General features: G+C 40.7%; 2 protein-coding genes across 3 annotated transcripts; one reads left to right on the top strand and one right to left on the bottom strand.

Moving 5' to 3' along the window:
• The first annotated feature begins 324 nt into the window (after positions 1-324).
• Positions 325-4,870, top strand: LOC111876999 (G-type lectin S-receptor-like serine/threonine-protein kinase SRK). The gene is made up of 9 exons (XM_052764361.1): positions 325-612; positions 687-2,486; positions 2,559-2,678; positions 2,765-2,964; positions 3,066-3,276; positions 3,360-3,597; positions 3,806-3,956; positions 4,156-4,465; positions 4,544-4,870. Exons 1-8 carry the CDS (start codon positions 516-518, stop codon positions 4,462-4,464), a joined length of 3,126 nt encoding a protein of 1,041 aa, XP_052620321.1. The 5' UTR covers positions 325-515; the 3' UTR covers position 4,465; positions 4,544-4,870.
• Positions 4,871-5,055: 185 nt separating this feature from the next.
• LOC111877010 (G-type lectin S-receptor-like serine/threonine-protein kinase CES101) lies at positions 5,056-8,695 on the bottom strand. Of its 2 annotated transcripts, XM_052764362.1 has the most exons (8): positions 8,424-8,695; positions 7,214-8,340; positions 6,945-7,052; positions 6,672-6,874; positions 6,362-6,572; positions 6,025-6,262; positions 5,648-5,798; positions 5,060-5,536 (listed from the first exon to the last, which is right to left on the bottom strand). In XM_052764362.1, exons 2-8 carry the CDS (start codon positions 8,127-8,129, stop codon positions 5,228-5,230), a joined length of 2,136 nt encoding a protein of 711 aa, XP_052620322.1. In that variant the 5' UTR covers positions 8,130-8,340; positions 8,424-8,695; the 3' UTR covers positions 5,060-5,227. The 2 variants fall into 2 exon arrangements, with proteins under 2 accessions (XP_023729330.1, XP_052620322.1); XM_023873562.3 differs by lacking the exon at positions 8,424-8,695 and having other exon boundaries at positions 5,056-5,536; positions 7,214-8,416.
• Between the last annotated feature and the right edge of the window lie 7,250 nt (positions 8,696-15,945).

Raw genomic sequence — 15,945 nt, 5'->3', positions numbered from 1 at the left:
TAAAGATGACGATGCAGCCAAGCACGGATCATTAAGTAGAATTACTTTGGGAAGTCCCCATTTGTATATTATGCAAAGAAAACCACGAGTGAATTATGGCTTACCGAGTATTGAGAATGGTGCTAGACAAAGATGCCATGGTGTTGACCCGGTCAACTATATACATCCAATTCTAATGAACATGCTGCGCATTCACTTGGCTTTATTAAATATTACGTTTCCTTCTGCTTAGCATATTTCCTTAATAAACGTGGAACATATTTAGTTTTTAAATCACTACCACTACCAGTTAATAATTAATCTAAAAGAAAGTTTGACAACCACCACCACCACCACTACCCAAAGGCCAAAGCTGCTTGCCTGCTATCATGGATGATCTTGGCTCCATCCAAGCCTAACATCAATATGGATACCAGCAGTAACATCGAGATGAAGATTCACGTCTCTAATTTTAGTTACACATCTTTTTGAGAAATCGATACTATTTTCTAGAAAATACAAGATTTGATTGAATAATGGGTTCTTGGTCGTTGTTAGCAGCATCTTCACAAGTTCATGTAGCAGTGGTTTCTCAAATTCTGAGTTTTCTCTTTTTCCTCTTCTTTTCTAAAGGTACATATATGCTTCTGTATCCAAAAATAAACAGTAAGATTTTGTTCTTAATGCAATTTTATACGAATTTGCAGGAGCCTTGGGGGTTACTTTTAATATTGTAAATGACTGTGGGTTCACCATTTGGCCTGTAATCATTAGCACAACGAGTTTAAATGAAACTACATTTGAGCTCACAAAGGGTAGTTCACGCTCTTTTCAAGCTCAGAGTGTATGGCTTGGTAGTATATGGGGTCAGACAGGTTGCAACTATAATAGGTCAGGTAAATGGTCGTGTGCCACAGGTGACTGCAGAATCAATGGCACCAATGATATGGCTTGTAGTGTATATGATGTAACGATACCCGCCACAGTTGTTGATTTCAGAATCAATCAAACCGAAATCCACAGCCAGGATTTTTATCATGTCAACATTGCCCAGGGCTACAATTTGCCAATACTTGTGGAGGCGACTTCCGGTTCAGGTTCCAGTTTACGTAGTTGTGCTAAGACGGGTTGTGTTGAAGACTTGAATCAGCGGTGTCCAACGGAGCTAAGTTCAGCCAATGGAAAGGTGTGTATGAGTGCTTGCTTAGCTTTTGGCTCTCCAGAGTATTGTTGCAGTGACTCTTTCTCGTCACCCTCATCATGCAAGCCAACAGCATATGATCAGTTGTTTCGATCAGCGTGCCCAAGATCTTTTACGTATAGTACCCCGTCCGATCTATGGGATCTAGAGACTACAACATTTACTTGTAATGGTGCCGATTACACCATCAGATTTTGCGCCCCTGCTGATTCGTTTTCAACAATCAAACTTGGTGGCCAACTCAAATCTACAGACCAGCTTGTTTCCGTGCGTGGAAATTTCACATTAGGGTTCTTTGGTGAAGATTACAGTTACTTGGGAATTTGGTACACAAGCGATGTTCAATCCACAAAAGTATGGGTAGCTAATCCAAATGCACCGATCATATCCACCCCAGGCACTCATACCCTATCCATCAGTGCCAAAACCGGAGACTTGGTCATCAGTGCAGGATCCAAAACTCTAATGAGAATCACAGATGTTAAACTGGGTGCAAACGCAAATGTGACTGCAACCCTCGAAGATAATGGTAATTTTCGGCTGATTAACCAAGTTGACAAAAGAGTTTTGTGGCAGAGTTTTGATCACCCATCCAATGTACTTTTACCTGGCATGAAGCTTGGGTATGACATGACAACAGGCCAGAATTGGACTTTGACTTGTTGGTTGAGCAATGAAAACCCTAAATCAGGACCTTTTACTCTGAGTTGGGAACCCACTCAAAAAGGATCCCAGAGATTAGTGATTCGACGACGAGGACGATCCTACTGGACTAGTGGGAATCTAAACAACCAAATATTTCAATATATGTTTGCATTGAATGGCCCAGGTAGTCAATCCATGTATAATCTCACTTTTGTATTCAACAATAAAGAAAGATACTTTAGCTATGATGGTAATATTGCTGCTTTACCCATGTGGATTTTAACACCAAAAGGTCAAATTAGAGATATTAATAATGCTACTGCTTGGAGCCCTGAGTTTTGTTATGGATATGATTCTGGTAATGGTTGCATGGAGTCGAGTTTGCCTCAGTGCAGGACAGAGAACGATAATTTTAGTAAAAAGAATGGGGATTTTGCTCAAGATCGGACAAAAAGTGCAACAGATGGGAACTCGAGCTTAAGCATTAACGACTGTTTTGTTAAGTGCTGGAATGATTGCAATTGTGTGGGGTTTAGTAGCAGTACCATCAATGGAAGTGGTTGTGTAATTTGGACAGGTATCAATAGTTTTTTGGTTAATCCTCATGATAACTCTACGTCAAAGTATGTGATCAGCCAAAATCTAGGCAATCGAAATACAGGTAATAATGTTGATTTCTAATGGTTTTTGCTACCATTTAAACCTCCTTGAAACTAAACAAGCTACACCACAGGTAACAAAACACAAAAGAGCAAGAATTGGATATGGATATCCATTAGTGTTTTCATCCCTCTTGTTTTCCTTTGTTTTGGGGCTTTATGGTATATAAAGAAGAGGAAGCATAGACAAAAAGGTATAATACCAGCAACAATATTCAATCTAGCTTTTGTTTGTACTTTCTAGTTGCATCTTTTGTTAAGTCACTGACGTTGATTGTAGGATATGAGAGACGGAAGAGAGATGAATATTTCTTGGAGCTGACAACTTCTGAAAGCTTCAAGGATATACATCAGCTTGAACCGGATGGTGTGAAAGGAAATGATTTGTTATTATTTAGCTTTGCCTCTATCATGGCTGCCACCAATGATTTCTCATTTCAAAATAAGCTCGGACAAGGTGGTTTTGGACCGGTTTACAAAGTTACGTTACTGTCACATCAAACTTTTATGATGATCTTTTTGGATCTTGCATTTGTATATCTATTTTAACAAAAAGATATATCATCCAATTATGAAAACAGGGAAAACTAAGTGATGGGCGAGAAATTGCAATCAAAAGGCTTTCAAGAACATCAAGTCAAGGGCTTGTGGAATTCAAGAATGAACTAGTGCTCATAGCTAAACTTCAGCATACAAATCTTGTTCGAGTTCTTGGTTGCTGCATTCACGGAGAAGAAAAGATGTTAATATATGAATATATGCCCAACAAAAGTTTAGATTTCTTCGTATTTGGTATGCATTGTTTGAAACATATGTGCATTCAGTTCTTTATTTTACTTGTGATATTCATTATAAACTCTTTCACTGGCTTGCAGATAAAAACAGAAAGGCAGAGTTGGATTGGCCTAAACGATTTATCATTATTGAAGGAATTGCTCAAGGGTTGTTGTACTTGCATAAGTACTCAAGAATGAAAGTTATTCATAGGGATCTGAAAGCTAATAACATTCTTTTAGATGAGAGTATGAACCCCAAGATTTCTGATTTTGGTATGGCAAGAATATGCGAACAAAATGTGACTGAGGCAATGACTAACAGGGTGGTTGGAACATAGTAAGTCATCTCTCTTGAATTATCAAATATCCCGTTGAGTTATACAATTTCATGGTCCATCTATCTGCAAAAAAGTTAGATTTAATATTACCAAGGAGAAATAACACAATGATCCTAATCTCGATATAGTATCTTTGAGATGAGTTTGTTGTTTTTCTGATTCAATGTTATCTATTTTTAAAAAGTCTGGTGAACATTTTGTGTTCAGTGGTTATATGTCTCCTGAGTATGCAATGAGGGGGGTTTTCTCAATCAAGTCGGATATCTTCAGCTTTGGAGTCTTGATCCTGGAAATTGTCAGTGGAAGAAGAAATAGTAGTTTCGTCAATCTTGATGACACATACAGTCTTATTGGATATGTAAGTAAATTCAGATTCAAATTTTAATATATTTTGCATACTATAACATCTTTAATGAAATTGAAACCATCTTACATTATTGTCTCACACAAATTGTATATTACTAATTGACTTTTATTAAGCAGTTTAACCTTACCACTTTGTTGGAAATTAATTAAGGGAAAATGATCAAATCATTAATCTTATTTGGATGATTTAGGCATGGGTGCTATGGCAACAAGGGGATTCGTTGGAATTGAAGGACCTGTCACTTGGAAATACTTGTGATGAACAACAGTTCTTGAGGACTGTTCATGTTGCCCTTCTGTGTGTACAAGAGAATGCAATAGATAGGCCAACAACATCTGAGATGATCTCCATGCTTCTCAATGATTCCATATCATTACCCACTCCAAACAGACCAACATTTCTGATGGGTGGAGGGGACTCAAAGTCAACTTCATATGAAACCAAAGCAGAAGATTTCTCTGTGAATAATGTGACCATCTCTGTTGTTGGGAGTCGATAGGGTATGAACTTAGCTTCAGCATATCATTCCTTGTGAAAAACTTTTCTGTAATATAATTTATATTTATTCACTTTTGTAGGAGATGCAGATCCATTTTTCTATACTTGTTAATTGTTATATGCATGGAGAAGTGCCACATCAGAATATAAAGAACACTCTTTATAGGTCTATCCATATTGTATATGTCAATAAAGAAGTAAAGAACATCTAGTGCAAGCTTGTGGATATAGTAGATTCATTATTAGCTCAATTTCAAAGTTTTCTCAGTCTAGGAAGTCTGGTGTTTATGCAGCCTGATTGGGGAAGACTGGTCACTAAATAGAAGCATCATCGAAATGTGATTGAGCGGCATTTGTGGAAATATACAACTAATTTATAAATATCATCCTGTCATAGATTTTTACAGTCCTTTATTAGTTTAGGTTTTAAATCATGTTAATTTGTCTCTTCAATTTCCTCATGGTGTCAGTCAATTGTATACACAATATTCACAAGAGCAACCAAACATGTTTAAATTCAGTCAAGCGGAATCTGAGATTTCATTCCATCACTTTCCAACAAAACCGAATATCCACCACCAAAAGCAACCGTCACCATAAAGATTTTGGTTGCCCCAAAGTCGAATCAATATGGATACAAGTTTGGGCACCAAATAGAAAATCCAAGTGTTTATCTCAACAACTCGTCTAAAGCTATAGAAAAAAAAATCAATAGAAAGGATTTAGTAATAATATAGTGATTCGCCAACAATGACTATGATACATTATCGAGCCTTCATTACTGTAATGGTCATATCGTTTACAGAATAGTCCTCTAACTTTCTTTCAACTGAAGTTGACTTCGAGGCACTTCTGCCAATGAAGAATGCTGGCTGCTTTGGGAAAGGTAATGACATTGTGTCATTGTTAAGCATAGAGATCACGTCCGACATCTCTGGTCTATCCAACGCGTTTTCTTGTACGCAGAGAAGTGCCACATGTATAGTCCTTAATAATTGGTGTATGACATGAGAATCTGCTAGAGTTGGGTCCTCTAACACCAATGCATCCCCTTTTAGCCATAGCTCCCATGCCTAAAAGCATTCCAAATTCTTCAATCATTACATGTAATTCGACTTTTCAAGTAAAAAAAAAATTATTCTGATGTAGGGGATGTAAAAACGGTATATTACAAGTGAACTTACGTATCCGATAAGATTGACGGTTTTGTCAAGATAGGAGAAGCTTGTATTTCTTCTTCCGCTGACAATTTCTAAGGTTAAGACTCCAAAGCTGAAGACATCAGATTTCACCGAGAAAGTTCCTTCCATTGCATACTCGGGAGACATGTAACCACTGTGTAATGTATTTCACATAGATTCAGTACCTTAAAGACCAAATTAATATCATACATACTTTTGAGGTATGTATTAATGTCTCCATGATCCCATTTTATTACCTCTTACATGTAGTATTGAAACTTAAAATCAATTATGTTCCAACCCTATGGTGTAAGATAAACAGGACTATTTGACAAAATATCCAACATAGAGAAGTAAAAGAGAAAGAGAAATATTCTTACTATGTTCCAACCACCCTATTGGTAATTGCTTCGGTCTCATTTTGTTTGAAGATTCTCGCCATACCAAAATCAGAAATTTTGGGATTCATACTTTCATCCAACAAAACATTACTTGCTTTTAGATCCCTGTGAATAACTCGCATTCTCGAGTATTTATGTAAGTAAAGCAACCCTTGAGCAACCCCTTCAATGATGTTCCATCGTTTCGGCCACTCTAGCAGTGTCTTTCTTGTTTCATCTTTGCGATTGTTTTAACAAGTCATTTAAACCATGGCTCTGTTGAAGCTAAAATCATTGTAGAAATCTATTTTAGGTTTTTTTTTTTAAAAATTCTTACCAAAGAGAAAGAAATCCAAGCTCTTGTTCGGCATGTACTCATAAATCAGCATTTTTTCTTCTCCACGGATGCAACAACCTAGAACCCGAACAAGATTTGTATGTTGAAGTTTGGCAATAAGAATGAGTTCATTTTTGAATTCAACAAGCCCTTGTCCCGATGTTCTTGAAAGCCTTTTAATTGCAATTTCCTGTTCATCACCAAGTTTCCCCTTTTCTCATAAACACATAAGATCTTGTTTAGTAAGATGGAAGAGAAAAAACTATTATCATTTTCTGAAAAATACAATAAATATTAAAGATAAAAGTACCTTATAAACAGGTCCAAAACCACCCTCCCCGAGCTTATTTTCACTTGCAAAGTCGTTTGTGGCTGTCACTATGGTAGCAAAGCTGAACACCATCAAGTCACTTCCTTTTCTGCCATTACTTTCAAGATTACTTGCATCCTTGAAGCTGTCAGAAGCTATTAGCTCCAAGAAATATTCGTCGTCTCTCTTTTGTCTCTTTTCCTCTTCAATAAAAAATCATGGCTTAGAAAGTGAAATTGGTTTAAACAACTCAAGCATACCAAAAGAACGTACCTTCTCGTCTAAGCTTATTCTTCTTTAGATACCACAGTAGACCAGCAGAAAAGAGAAGTAAAATAATGGAAGCAACAATGGGTGCCCAGATCCAGTTTTTAGCATTTCCTGGTGTATAATTAATTTAAGCTATATATTAATAATCAAACTGTATGTGGACTATATTCACGTTACTCAAGAGTTTAGACAATATGTTGGTTTAAAGCTATGAAAATACATAACAATTAACAAGTAACCTAGAAACCATTAAATCAGTCACAACTGTTTACCTTTACTTGGATTCGGAGAAATTATCGGAATTGGAGAAATTAAAACATACTTTAATACAGCACTCCCTGTTGGACTGATTGAAAAGTTATCGACTGATTTAGCTCCAGTCCATGTAATACAACCAGTTCCATTGCTACTTGTGGTAAACCCAAGACAGCTACAATCATTCCAGCACCTCACCATACAATCGCTCATACTTAGGCTTGAATTGTCATCATACGAGCTGCTCGTCATAGGTGCAAAATCCCCATTCAACCAATTAAATTTATCATTCTCATCCCTACACTGATCAATCGTATTAGAATCTGCCACACACCCGTCACCCGAATCATACCCATAACAGAATTCAGGAGTCCAAACTGCAAAGTTATCCGCATCTTGAACTCGGCCACCTGGAGTCAAAAACCACATGGGTTGAACGCCATTGATTCCATGGAAACTAAAGGACCTCTCTTCGTCAGTGTATACATAACTGAGATTGTACTGGTATTTGCTAAATGGACTATTCAAAGCTGGCATGTATGGAAATGTTTGATTATTTAGATTCCCACTAGTCCAGTAGGGTTGACCTCGTCTTCGAATCATTAATCTCTGAGATGCTTCATCAGTTGGTTCCCAGCTCAAAGTAAAAACACCGAAATCAGCAATATCATTGCTCAACCAAGAAGTTAAGTTCCAGTTCTTTCCCGTTCTAAGGTCCGACCCAAGTTTCATACCTGGTAAAAGAACGTTGGTTGGATAATCAAAACTCTGCCAGAGAGTCCGGTTGTCAGTTTCGTTTTTCAGCTGGAAATTACCCGTGTCTTGGAGAGTTGCTGCAATATTAGAATCAGGACTGGATTGATTGTCGGATATGTTTACAAGTGTTGTTCCTCCAGTGGCGATGATCAATTTTCCGGTGTTTGGATCGATCATGAGGACACCAGAGCTGGATATGATCGGTGTGGATGGGTTGGCTACCCATACTTTGTAAGTTTCATCGTTGGTATACCAAATTCCTATATATCTGTAGTTTGTGGTGTTAAAGAACCCTAACGTGAAGTTGCCACCCGGGGAAACAAGCTGAGACGTAGTGAGGTTGAGTTGGTCGCCAGCTTTGATAGTTGAAACACCGGTGGCCGGAAAACTGTTTATGATTAGGATCGTACATAGAATTGTGAAGATGATTAGAATATTCATTTTTTAGTAATTTGATGGAAATAAAGATACCTGAATTTGAATATTGAGAGTCTGACGCTTTATTATATTATAGGGCTCTCATCTATCAGGAGCCAGCAACGACTATTTCTCTTTTGTCAACGAATTTGAAGAAAGACAAAGTCAGAAGTAGTTTTAAATTGGATACCACGAAAGCGACAGTCAAAAGACTGGGCTCCTCATCGCCGATCACCGTTCCTTCGTGACACCATCTGGTTCTTTTTCACTACCGGAGTACCCTTCACCAGCAGAGTTCTACAGCAGCAGAAAGGACCCACTGTTAAAGTAATTTAGAGTACAGGTCATATTTTAGCTTATGCACGTTTTATTTAATTTCTTTAGTTTTTAGTAGAAAAGAATAAGTTAAGTCATGTGGGTTAGTGTCCGTGGTCTCTATCTGGCCATTGCTATTTTTATGTAAAGTTTTTGTTTAAATAGTCAAGTATGTACGAGGTGTTTGTATCCTCTTTTCTATTCCAGTTTATGAATAAGAAATTTGCAGCTTTCTGTCCCTGCCATCTGTAACGAACTTTGGTCTTTGTCCACATTTAGGTAACCATGTTTTTTTCGTTCACATTAGACCATTGAATTTGTTTGACCTGTTCAAAATAGGGTAATATGAGCGGTAATTAGCGGTAACATTACCCTATTATGAACAGGAACAGGTCAAACAAGTTTACTGGTCAAACCTGTACGAAAAAAACATGGTTACCTAAATTTGGACAAAAACCAAAGTTCCTTACCTATTTAGGTAATATTGGGTTCTTTATGTTAAGTGCAAGTAATCATAAGATCCATTGATATGAAATGAAATTGGATTGTCTGGTCTTATGTATGAGGGGATGGTTAAGTCTTGGGCCAACCCACTTTAGCCCAACTAGTAAGGGGTTAGGTTGTATACGCTTAAGGGGCTAGGTTGTGTGTGTTTTAAAGACCGAACAACACAGATTAGCCCATGACTATTATTGGGACTAAAATGGATTAGACCAAGCCTAAACTAATTGTTCATTGACTGTCGGAGCCTGATCCTAGGGTACACATTCCCTAAGACGGTTCTTGTCCAGTATTACCAAAACAGGTAAGAAACTTTGGTTTTTGTCCGTATTTAGGTAACCATGTTTTTTTCGTATACATTTGGTCAATAAACTTGTTTGACATGTTCATAATAGGGTAATATTACCGTAATTACTGGTCATGTTACCCTATTTTGAACAGGTCAAACAAGTTCAATAGTCAAACGTGAACGGAAAAAAAAACATGTTTACCTAAATGTGGACAAAGACAAAAGTTTGTTACCTTTCTAGGTCATTAACCCTTTTACTTTCTTGTGTCATTCCTCTTTTAACTCTGTCCACTGTGATATTCAACTTTTGTTCCCTGTTGTGTTACTTTCTGCATAAAGACACAAATACCCCTGTAAAAGGCCAACACTTGGTATCAGAGCAAAGCCTGGTGTATACCAAAATACCAACCACGTAAAGAAATGACAGGAAACAATGGAAATGGTGAGAAGGAAGGCTTGATTACTCTCCACTCTCCGATGCTGTCAAAAAGTAACTACTCTGCTTGGGCTATCAAGATGAGGGTCTTCATGCAAGCCCAGGGAGTGTGGGATGCAGTGGAACCTAGGATATCAAGCACTGTGGTAGAAGTGAAGAAGGATAAGATGACACTTGCAGCCATCTATCAGGGTGTAAAGTCCCAAAATTCAAGACTAAAAATTTCTTTTAATAAAACATTACTTAAAGTAAAATCATCAATTCCAAACATAATCAGAGTATTAATTTCCAAAATACATATCCGTTATCAGAGTAAAACATTCTCAGGCTGTCTAGTCTATGGTGTGTGCCATGCGATCACCCCGAGCTCTTCCCTCCGCTACCGGAAGTACCTGAAACCAAAACTGAAAACCGTAAGCATGAAGCTTAGTGAGTTCCCCACCCTACCACATACCATGCATAACTACATACTGCACATACTGGGCCACGCCCGCTATCCTGGGCCTCGCCCCCTACGTCGGGCCTCGCCCGCTACAACGGCCCCGCCGCTCTAGGCCCTGCCTGGCTTCGAGCCCCGCTCGGATACATATATGTATCACTTAGGCCTCGCCTGTTACAGGGCCTCGCCCGCTAACATATAGTAGCACATAAACATATCACAACACATAAGCTAAACACATGCTAACGGATCCTATCCAAAGGCCTCGCCTATCTTGGGCCTCGCCCTTATCCTGCTACTGATGAGTCATGGAACCCCGTCCATGCTCCTACTGATAGTGAGATACGGGCCCAACCCACACTTAATCTTTCCCTAACTTGTGCCTCGTCCCTGATCTGTTGCTAATGAGATGTGGAACACCATCCACACTCTGCTATTGGTGAGATATGGGACCTCGCCCACACTCACCTCCCTACCAGGCACATACAAGTATCACACAGACAACAAGTATAAATTATCAAGTAAACCACTCCTTGGGCACCCGCCCACTATCATTGGACCTCGTCCCGAATATCATACTAGCATACTGTGCCTAGGGCTAACCCCCGGGTCTTCTTACTCATAACTACATGGGCCGGCATTGTGGCCGTAGACCCATTCACACAAAAGGGAAACTCACCTGCACTGGCTGAACTCGCTGATGATCACACTAGCTGCTGTCCGGCAACTCTCTGAACTCCTGCTCCACTAGTTCCCCGAGCTACCAATATCAATGCAACACTTAGTCTAACTGACCCCCGAAAGACAACCAAGTCAACTCTGGTCAAAGTCAAAGTCCTAGTCAAAGTCAACCTCCCAGGTCAACCCTACTCGCCGAGTCAACCTACTGACTCGCCGAGTTCATAAGTTCAGAGTCCTTCCATTCGCGACTCGACTCGCCGAGTTTACCGATTTCCGAGTCCTGGCCTGTCCGACTCACCAAGTCTCCACTCGACTCACTGATTCGAGTCTCAACTCGAAGGGTTTGGGGTTTTGCGACTTGACTCGCCGAGTCCAAGACAACCTTCAACAGACTCGCCAAGTTGTTCTTCCAACTCGTCGAGTTCCTGCCCAACTTCATCCGACTCGACGAGTTGTTCATCCCACTCGTCGAGTTCCTCCTAATCTTCATGCTACTCGCCGAGTCCACTCAAAGGACTCGGCGATCCCATTCGGATCTTCATACATGCAGAGGACTTTTGAGTCATGCATGGACTCCAAACTGTAGATCTACCCTTCCCAAGCCTATTCCTCACGTAAAGTTGCAAAATTTACGTGTAGAGAAGGAGATCTATGCTAAATACACCATAAATTAGGGTTTAAGGCAGAGAGGCTCCATAATCAACTCAAGGGCAGATACTTTATGCTTCTCAAGACCAAAATATGCTTAGATCCGAAGTAGCAACTTCAGATCTGGCTTCTAACTCAAATGGATACTAATCATGGCTAAAAAAGACCCAAAACTCACACATAGATCTAGGTGCAAAGGAGTCCAAGAACTAGTTTTTTTACCTCCAAATGTTCAGAAATATCTTCCCAATCCCAGATCTATAGCCCCTTCTTGCACCTCCAAGATCCTTCTTCCTTCTCCAAGCTTTAATGCACTCTTCAAGGCAATAATTGGCTCAACAATGGATATGGCGGCTAGGGTTTGTTGTTCTGGGTTAAAGAGGCAGTAAAGGAACCCTAGGGAAGAGAATGAGGTGCTTAAATAGGCTCCAAGTCCCGAATTTAGGGTTTTCCTCGTACAGACTAGACTCGCCGAGTCTCCTTGGCCGACTCGCCGAGTCGGTCACTTACTCTTCGACCCGGATCCCGCTCGGACTCGCCGAGTTCCTCCTTGGACTCGCCGAGTCATCCCTTAAGCTTAGGGTTTCCTTTCCTTTCTTGGCCTTTCTGATTTCGAGTGTTACACCTCTCCCCCACTTAAACTGAACTTCGTCCTCGAAGTTTGCTATGGCCCACCGCCTGAGATCTGCTTTCAATACCCTACTAATTATTCCAACACCAGCTGCCTACCTTCGCTGGTCTTTCGGCCGGTCATTCCGACTAACATTAACCCTTGCGGATAATAATCTCGGGTCAAACCTGACCCTGAACATCCTGGAAACACAACTTACTCAACCCACAATCCTTCTGGTACTCCACGAGTACTGCACTGAACCCATAGGGGTTCACCCCTTCTTTCCTTGCGCGATTTCCTTGCCTCCCCAAGGCGATGCTCCATAACCAACTATTTCCTCTATCACCGTGAAGATCCTATCTTCACCAAATCCATTACTCCCGCTACCACTAGTACGGGTCATTATCACCAGTATCCACTGGGCATTTCTTTCTACTATAGTTTGGTGTCGAGCTCCCCACGATCAACTAACTGAATCCCACCATACACTGCATACCCGCACTGCTACTGACTGAAAATTCTGCTATTCCTTATCTGCCATCCGGATGAACTGAGACCACCCTGGTCCCTACCAACCTATCAATATCTGGATTACCGGCTCCCACCGGTAGCTAGTCCCAACACAACTCCTAGTCTCTCCCAGCGACTTTCGAAGAAACTTCGACCACCTATAACTGCTCAATCTATTCTACCATACAGGCACTACAATCATGGGATCCTCGATCCCCTATCTTGACACTAAGGTCCCTGCCAGGTCCCATCTGTGCTGCTAAAACTCGCGGGCCTCGCCCACGATCTCACCCGCCTCTATCCTTCTAGTCCTACTTGTCTAATCACTCTCGCTCGGGCCTCGCCCACGGGTCTCACCCAACCATACTACTGAGCAACCCTGCTCTCAGGTCTCACCTATACTGCTACTCTCATACGGGCCTCGCCCACGGGCTGTCTAGTCTATGGTGTTTGCCATGCGATCACCCCGAGCTCTTCCCTCCGCTACCGGAAGTACCTGAAACCAAAACTGAAAACCGTAAGCATGAAGCTTAGTGAGTTCCCCACCCTACCACATACCATGAATAACCACATACTGCACATACTAGGCCATGCCCGCTATCCTGGGCCTCGCCCGCTAAAATGGCCCCGCCAATCCAGGCCCCGCCTGGCTTCGAGCCCCGCTCGGATACAGATATGTATCACTTAGGCCTCGCCTGTTACAGGGCCTCATCCGATAACATATAATAGCACATAAACATATCACAACACATAAGCTAAACACATACTAACGGATCCTGTCCAAAGGCCTCGCCTATCTTGGGCCTCGCCCTTATCCTGCTACTGATGAGTCATGGAACCTCGTCCATGCTCCTACTGATAGTGAGATACTGGCCCAGCCCACACTCACTTTTTCCCTAACTTGGGCCTCGTCCATGATCTGTTGCTAATGAGATGTGGAACACCATCCACACTCTGCTATTGGTGAGATATGGGACCTCGCCCACACTCACCTCCCTACCAGGCACATACAAGTATCACACAGACAGGGGATGTGTCAAAACAGTGAGAACTTTACGCACTCTAGGGGATACCATAGAAGAGTCCTACGTGGTGAAGAAACCGCTAAGGGATGTGTCATCTAAGTTCCTTCAAATTGCCTCTACACTGGAGCAATTTGGAGACTTAGAAACAATGTCATTTGAGGAAGTGATTGGAAGAATGAAAGCTCATGAAGAGAGGATGAAAGGTCACGTAGAGAGTGATGAAAGGAAACTTCTCTTGACTCAGAAAGAATGGTTAAAGAGGAACAAGAAGAAAACAGATGGAGAACCAAGTAGAAGTCAAATAGGGGTAGTATTGGAAACTCACGTGGTCGAGGCAGAGGTAGAGGTAGGACTGGTGGACGTGGAGGTCGTCGTAGAGGGGGTTCATATCATCAAAAGGAAGGCAACCACCAAGCATCTGGTAGCCAAGACAAGAGTGGAATCCAATGTTACAACTGCCAGGAGTTTGGACACTATGCAGCTGAATGTAAGAATCCCAGAAGAGAAAGAAATCAAGAAAGCAATCTGATACAAGACCATGAACCCGCTTTGCTTCTATCAACCTTAGAACATGGTGAAGTGTTTCTCAATGATGAAAATGTGACCCCACAGTTAAGATCACAAGGTGACACCTTCAACTAGTCAAGTATATGGTATCTTGACATAGGGGCTAGTAATCACATGACTTGAGATAAGTGCAAGTTTAGAAATATGAATGAGTCAATTCAAAGATATGTGAAGTTTGGGAATGATGCAAAAGTTCGAATTGAAGGAAAGGGCTCAATTTTCATTCAATGCAAGGATGGAAGCCAACCAAAACTTAATGAAGTATATTACATTACAGACTTATGTAGTAATATAATAAGTTTGTGACAATTGGCAGAAGGTGGAGGTGAAATAAGAATCAAGGATCCATTTTTATGGGTCCATGATGTTACTGGGAGACTACTGATGAAGGATAGAAGGTCCTCAAATAGACTCTATAAAATAGAGTTAGAAGAGGTCAAAGGAGTATGCTTGATAGCAAAATTCAATGACATATCGTGGCTGTGGCACATGAGAATGTGTCATGTTAACCTTAAATCTATAAAGCATATGCAGGAGAAAAAGATGATAGAAGGAATGCCAAAGGTTAATATTCCTGCACAACCCTGTGAAGGGTGCCTAGTGGGAAAACAAGTAAGAAAACCATTCCCCTCACACTCTAATTATATAGCGAAGAAAAGACTAGAGCTAGTTCATGGTGATCTTTGTGGCCCTATTTCACCTCCTACACCCTCAGGTAATTGTTACTTCATGCTACTTGTTGATGACTTTAGCAGAGTAATGTGGGTTTATTTGCTGAAGTCAAAAGATGAGGCCTTTGAAGTTTTTAAGAACTTCAGGAGGAAGGTAGAAGTAGAGACTGGGGAGAACTTGAAGACGTTCAGAACAGACCGTGGTGGTGAATTTTTGTCAACCAAATTCATCACATATTGCAATGAAACAGGGTTAAAGAGACAATATACATCTCCATTCTCCCCACAACAAAACGGGGTTGTGGAGAGAAGGAATCGAATGGTATTAGAGATGGTTAGATGTAACTTGAAGACTATGTGGATGCCAGATAGTTTGTGGGGTGAAGCTGTAACTTATTCAGTTTATGTCCTAAATAGAGCACACACGAAAGCTTTAAAGGACTCGACTCCCTACGAGATGTGGACCGGAAGAAAGCCGAATGTTAGACACTTTAGGGTGTTCGGTTGTATCTGTAACATCCAGATTCTTGGGTATGTTATATTATTTATATATTTTGATTTAATCGAAGGGACTCGGCGAGTTGGTGGATTAACTCGTCGAGTAGGGGCGCGATCATGTGATGTGTTTAAATGAATGGACTTGACGAGTCGAGCATTGGACTCGCCAAGTTGGCGTTGTGGAGGAAAACCCTAATTGTACAGGTTTGGCACCTATTTAAAGAGCCTTAGGGTCTTCAATTGTGGCTATCCTTACCTTGTAGAAACCCTAAATCATCCTTGAGAGCTTAGAGAGTAAGAAGAGCCATCTTGAGCATTTTGGTGTGTCATTTTATAACGACCATAAAATTCCAACCAATTTAAACTTTACAAAAACAATCCGA

The sequence above is a fragment of the Lactuca sativa genome, chromosome 5 (assembly GCF_002870075.4).
Source record: "Lactuca sativa cultivar Salinas chromosome 5, Lsat_Salinas_v11, whole genome shotgun sequence".
Classification (NCBI taxonomy): Eukaryota; Viridiplantae; Streptophyta; class Magnoliopsida; order Asterales; family Asteraceae; genus Lactuca; species Lactuca sativa.
This window is presented reverse-complemented; position numbering and strand designations above follow the sequence as displayed.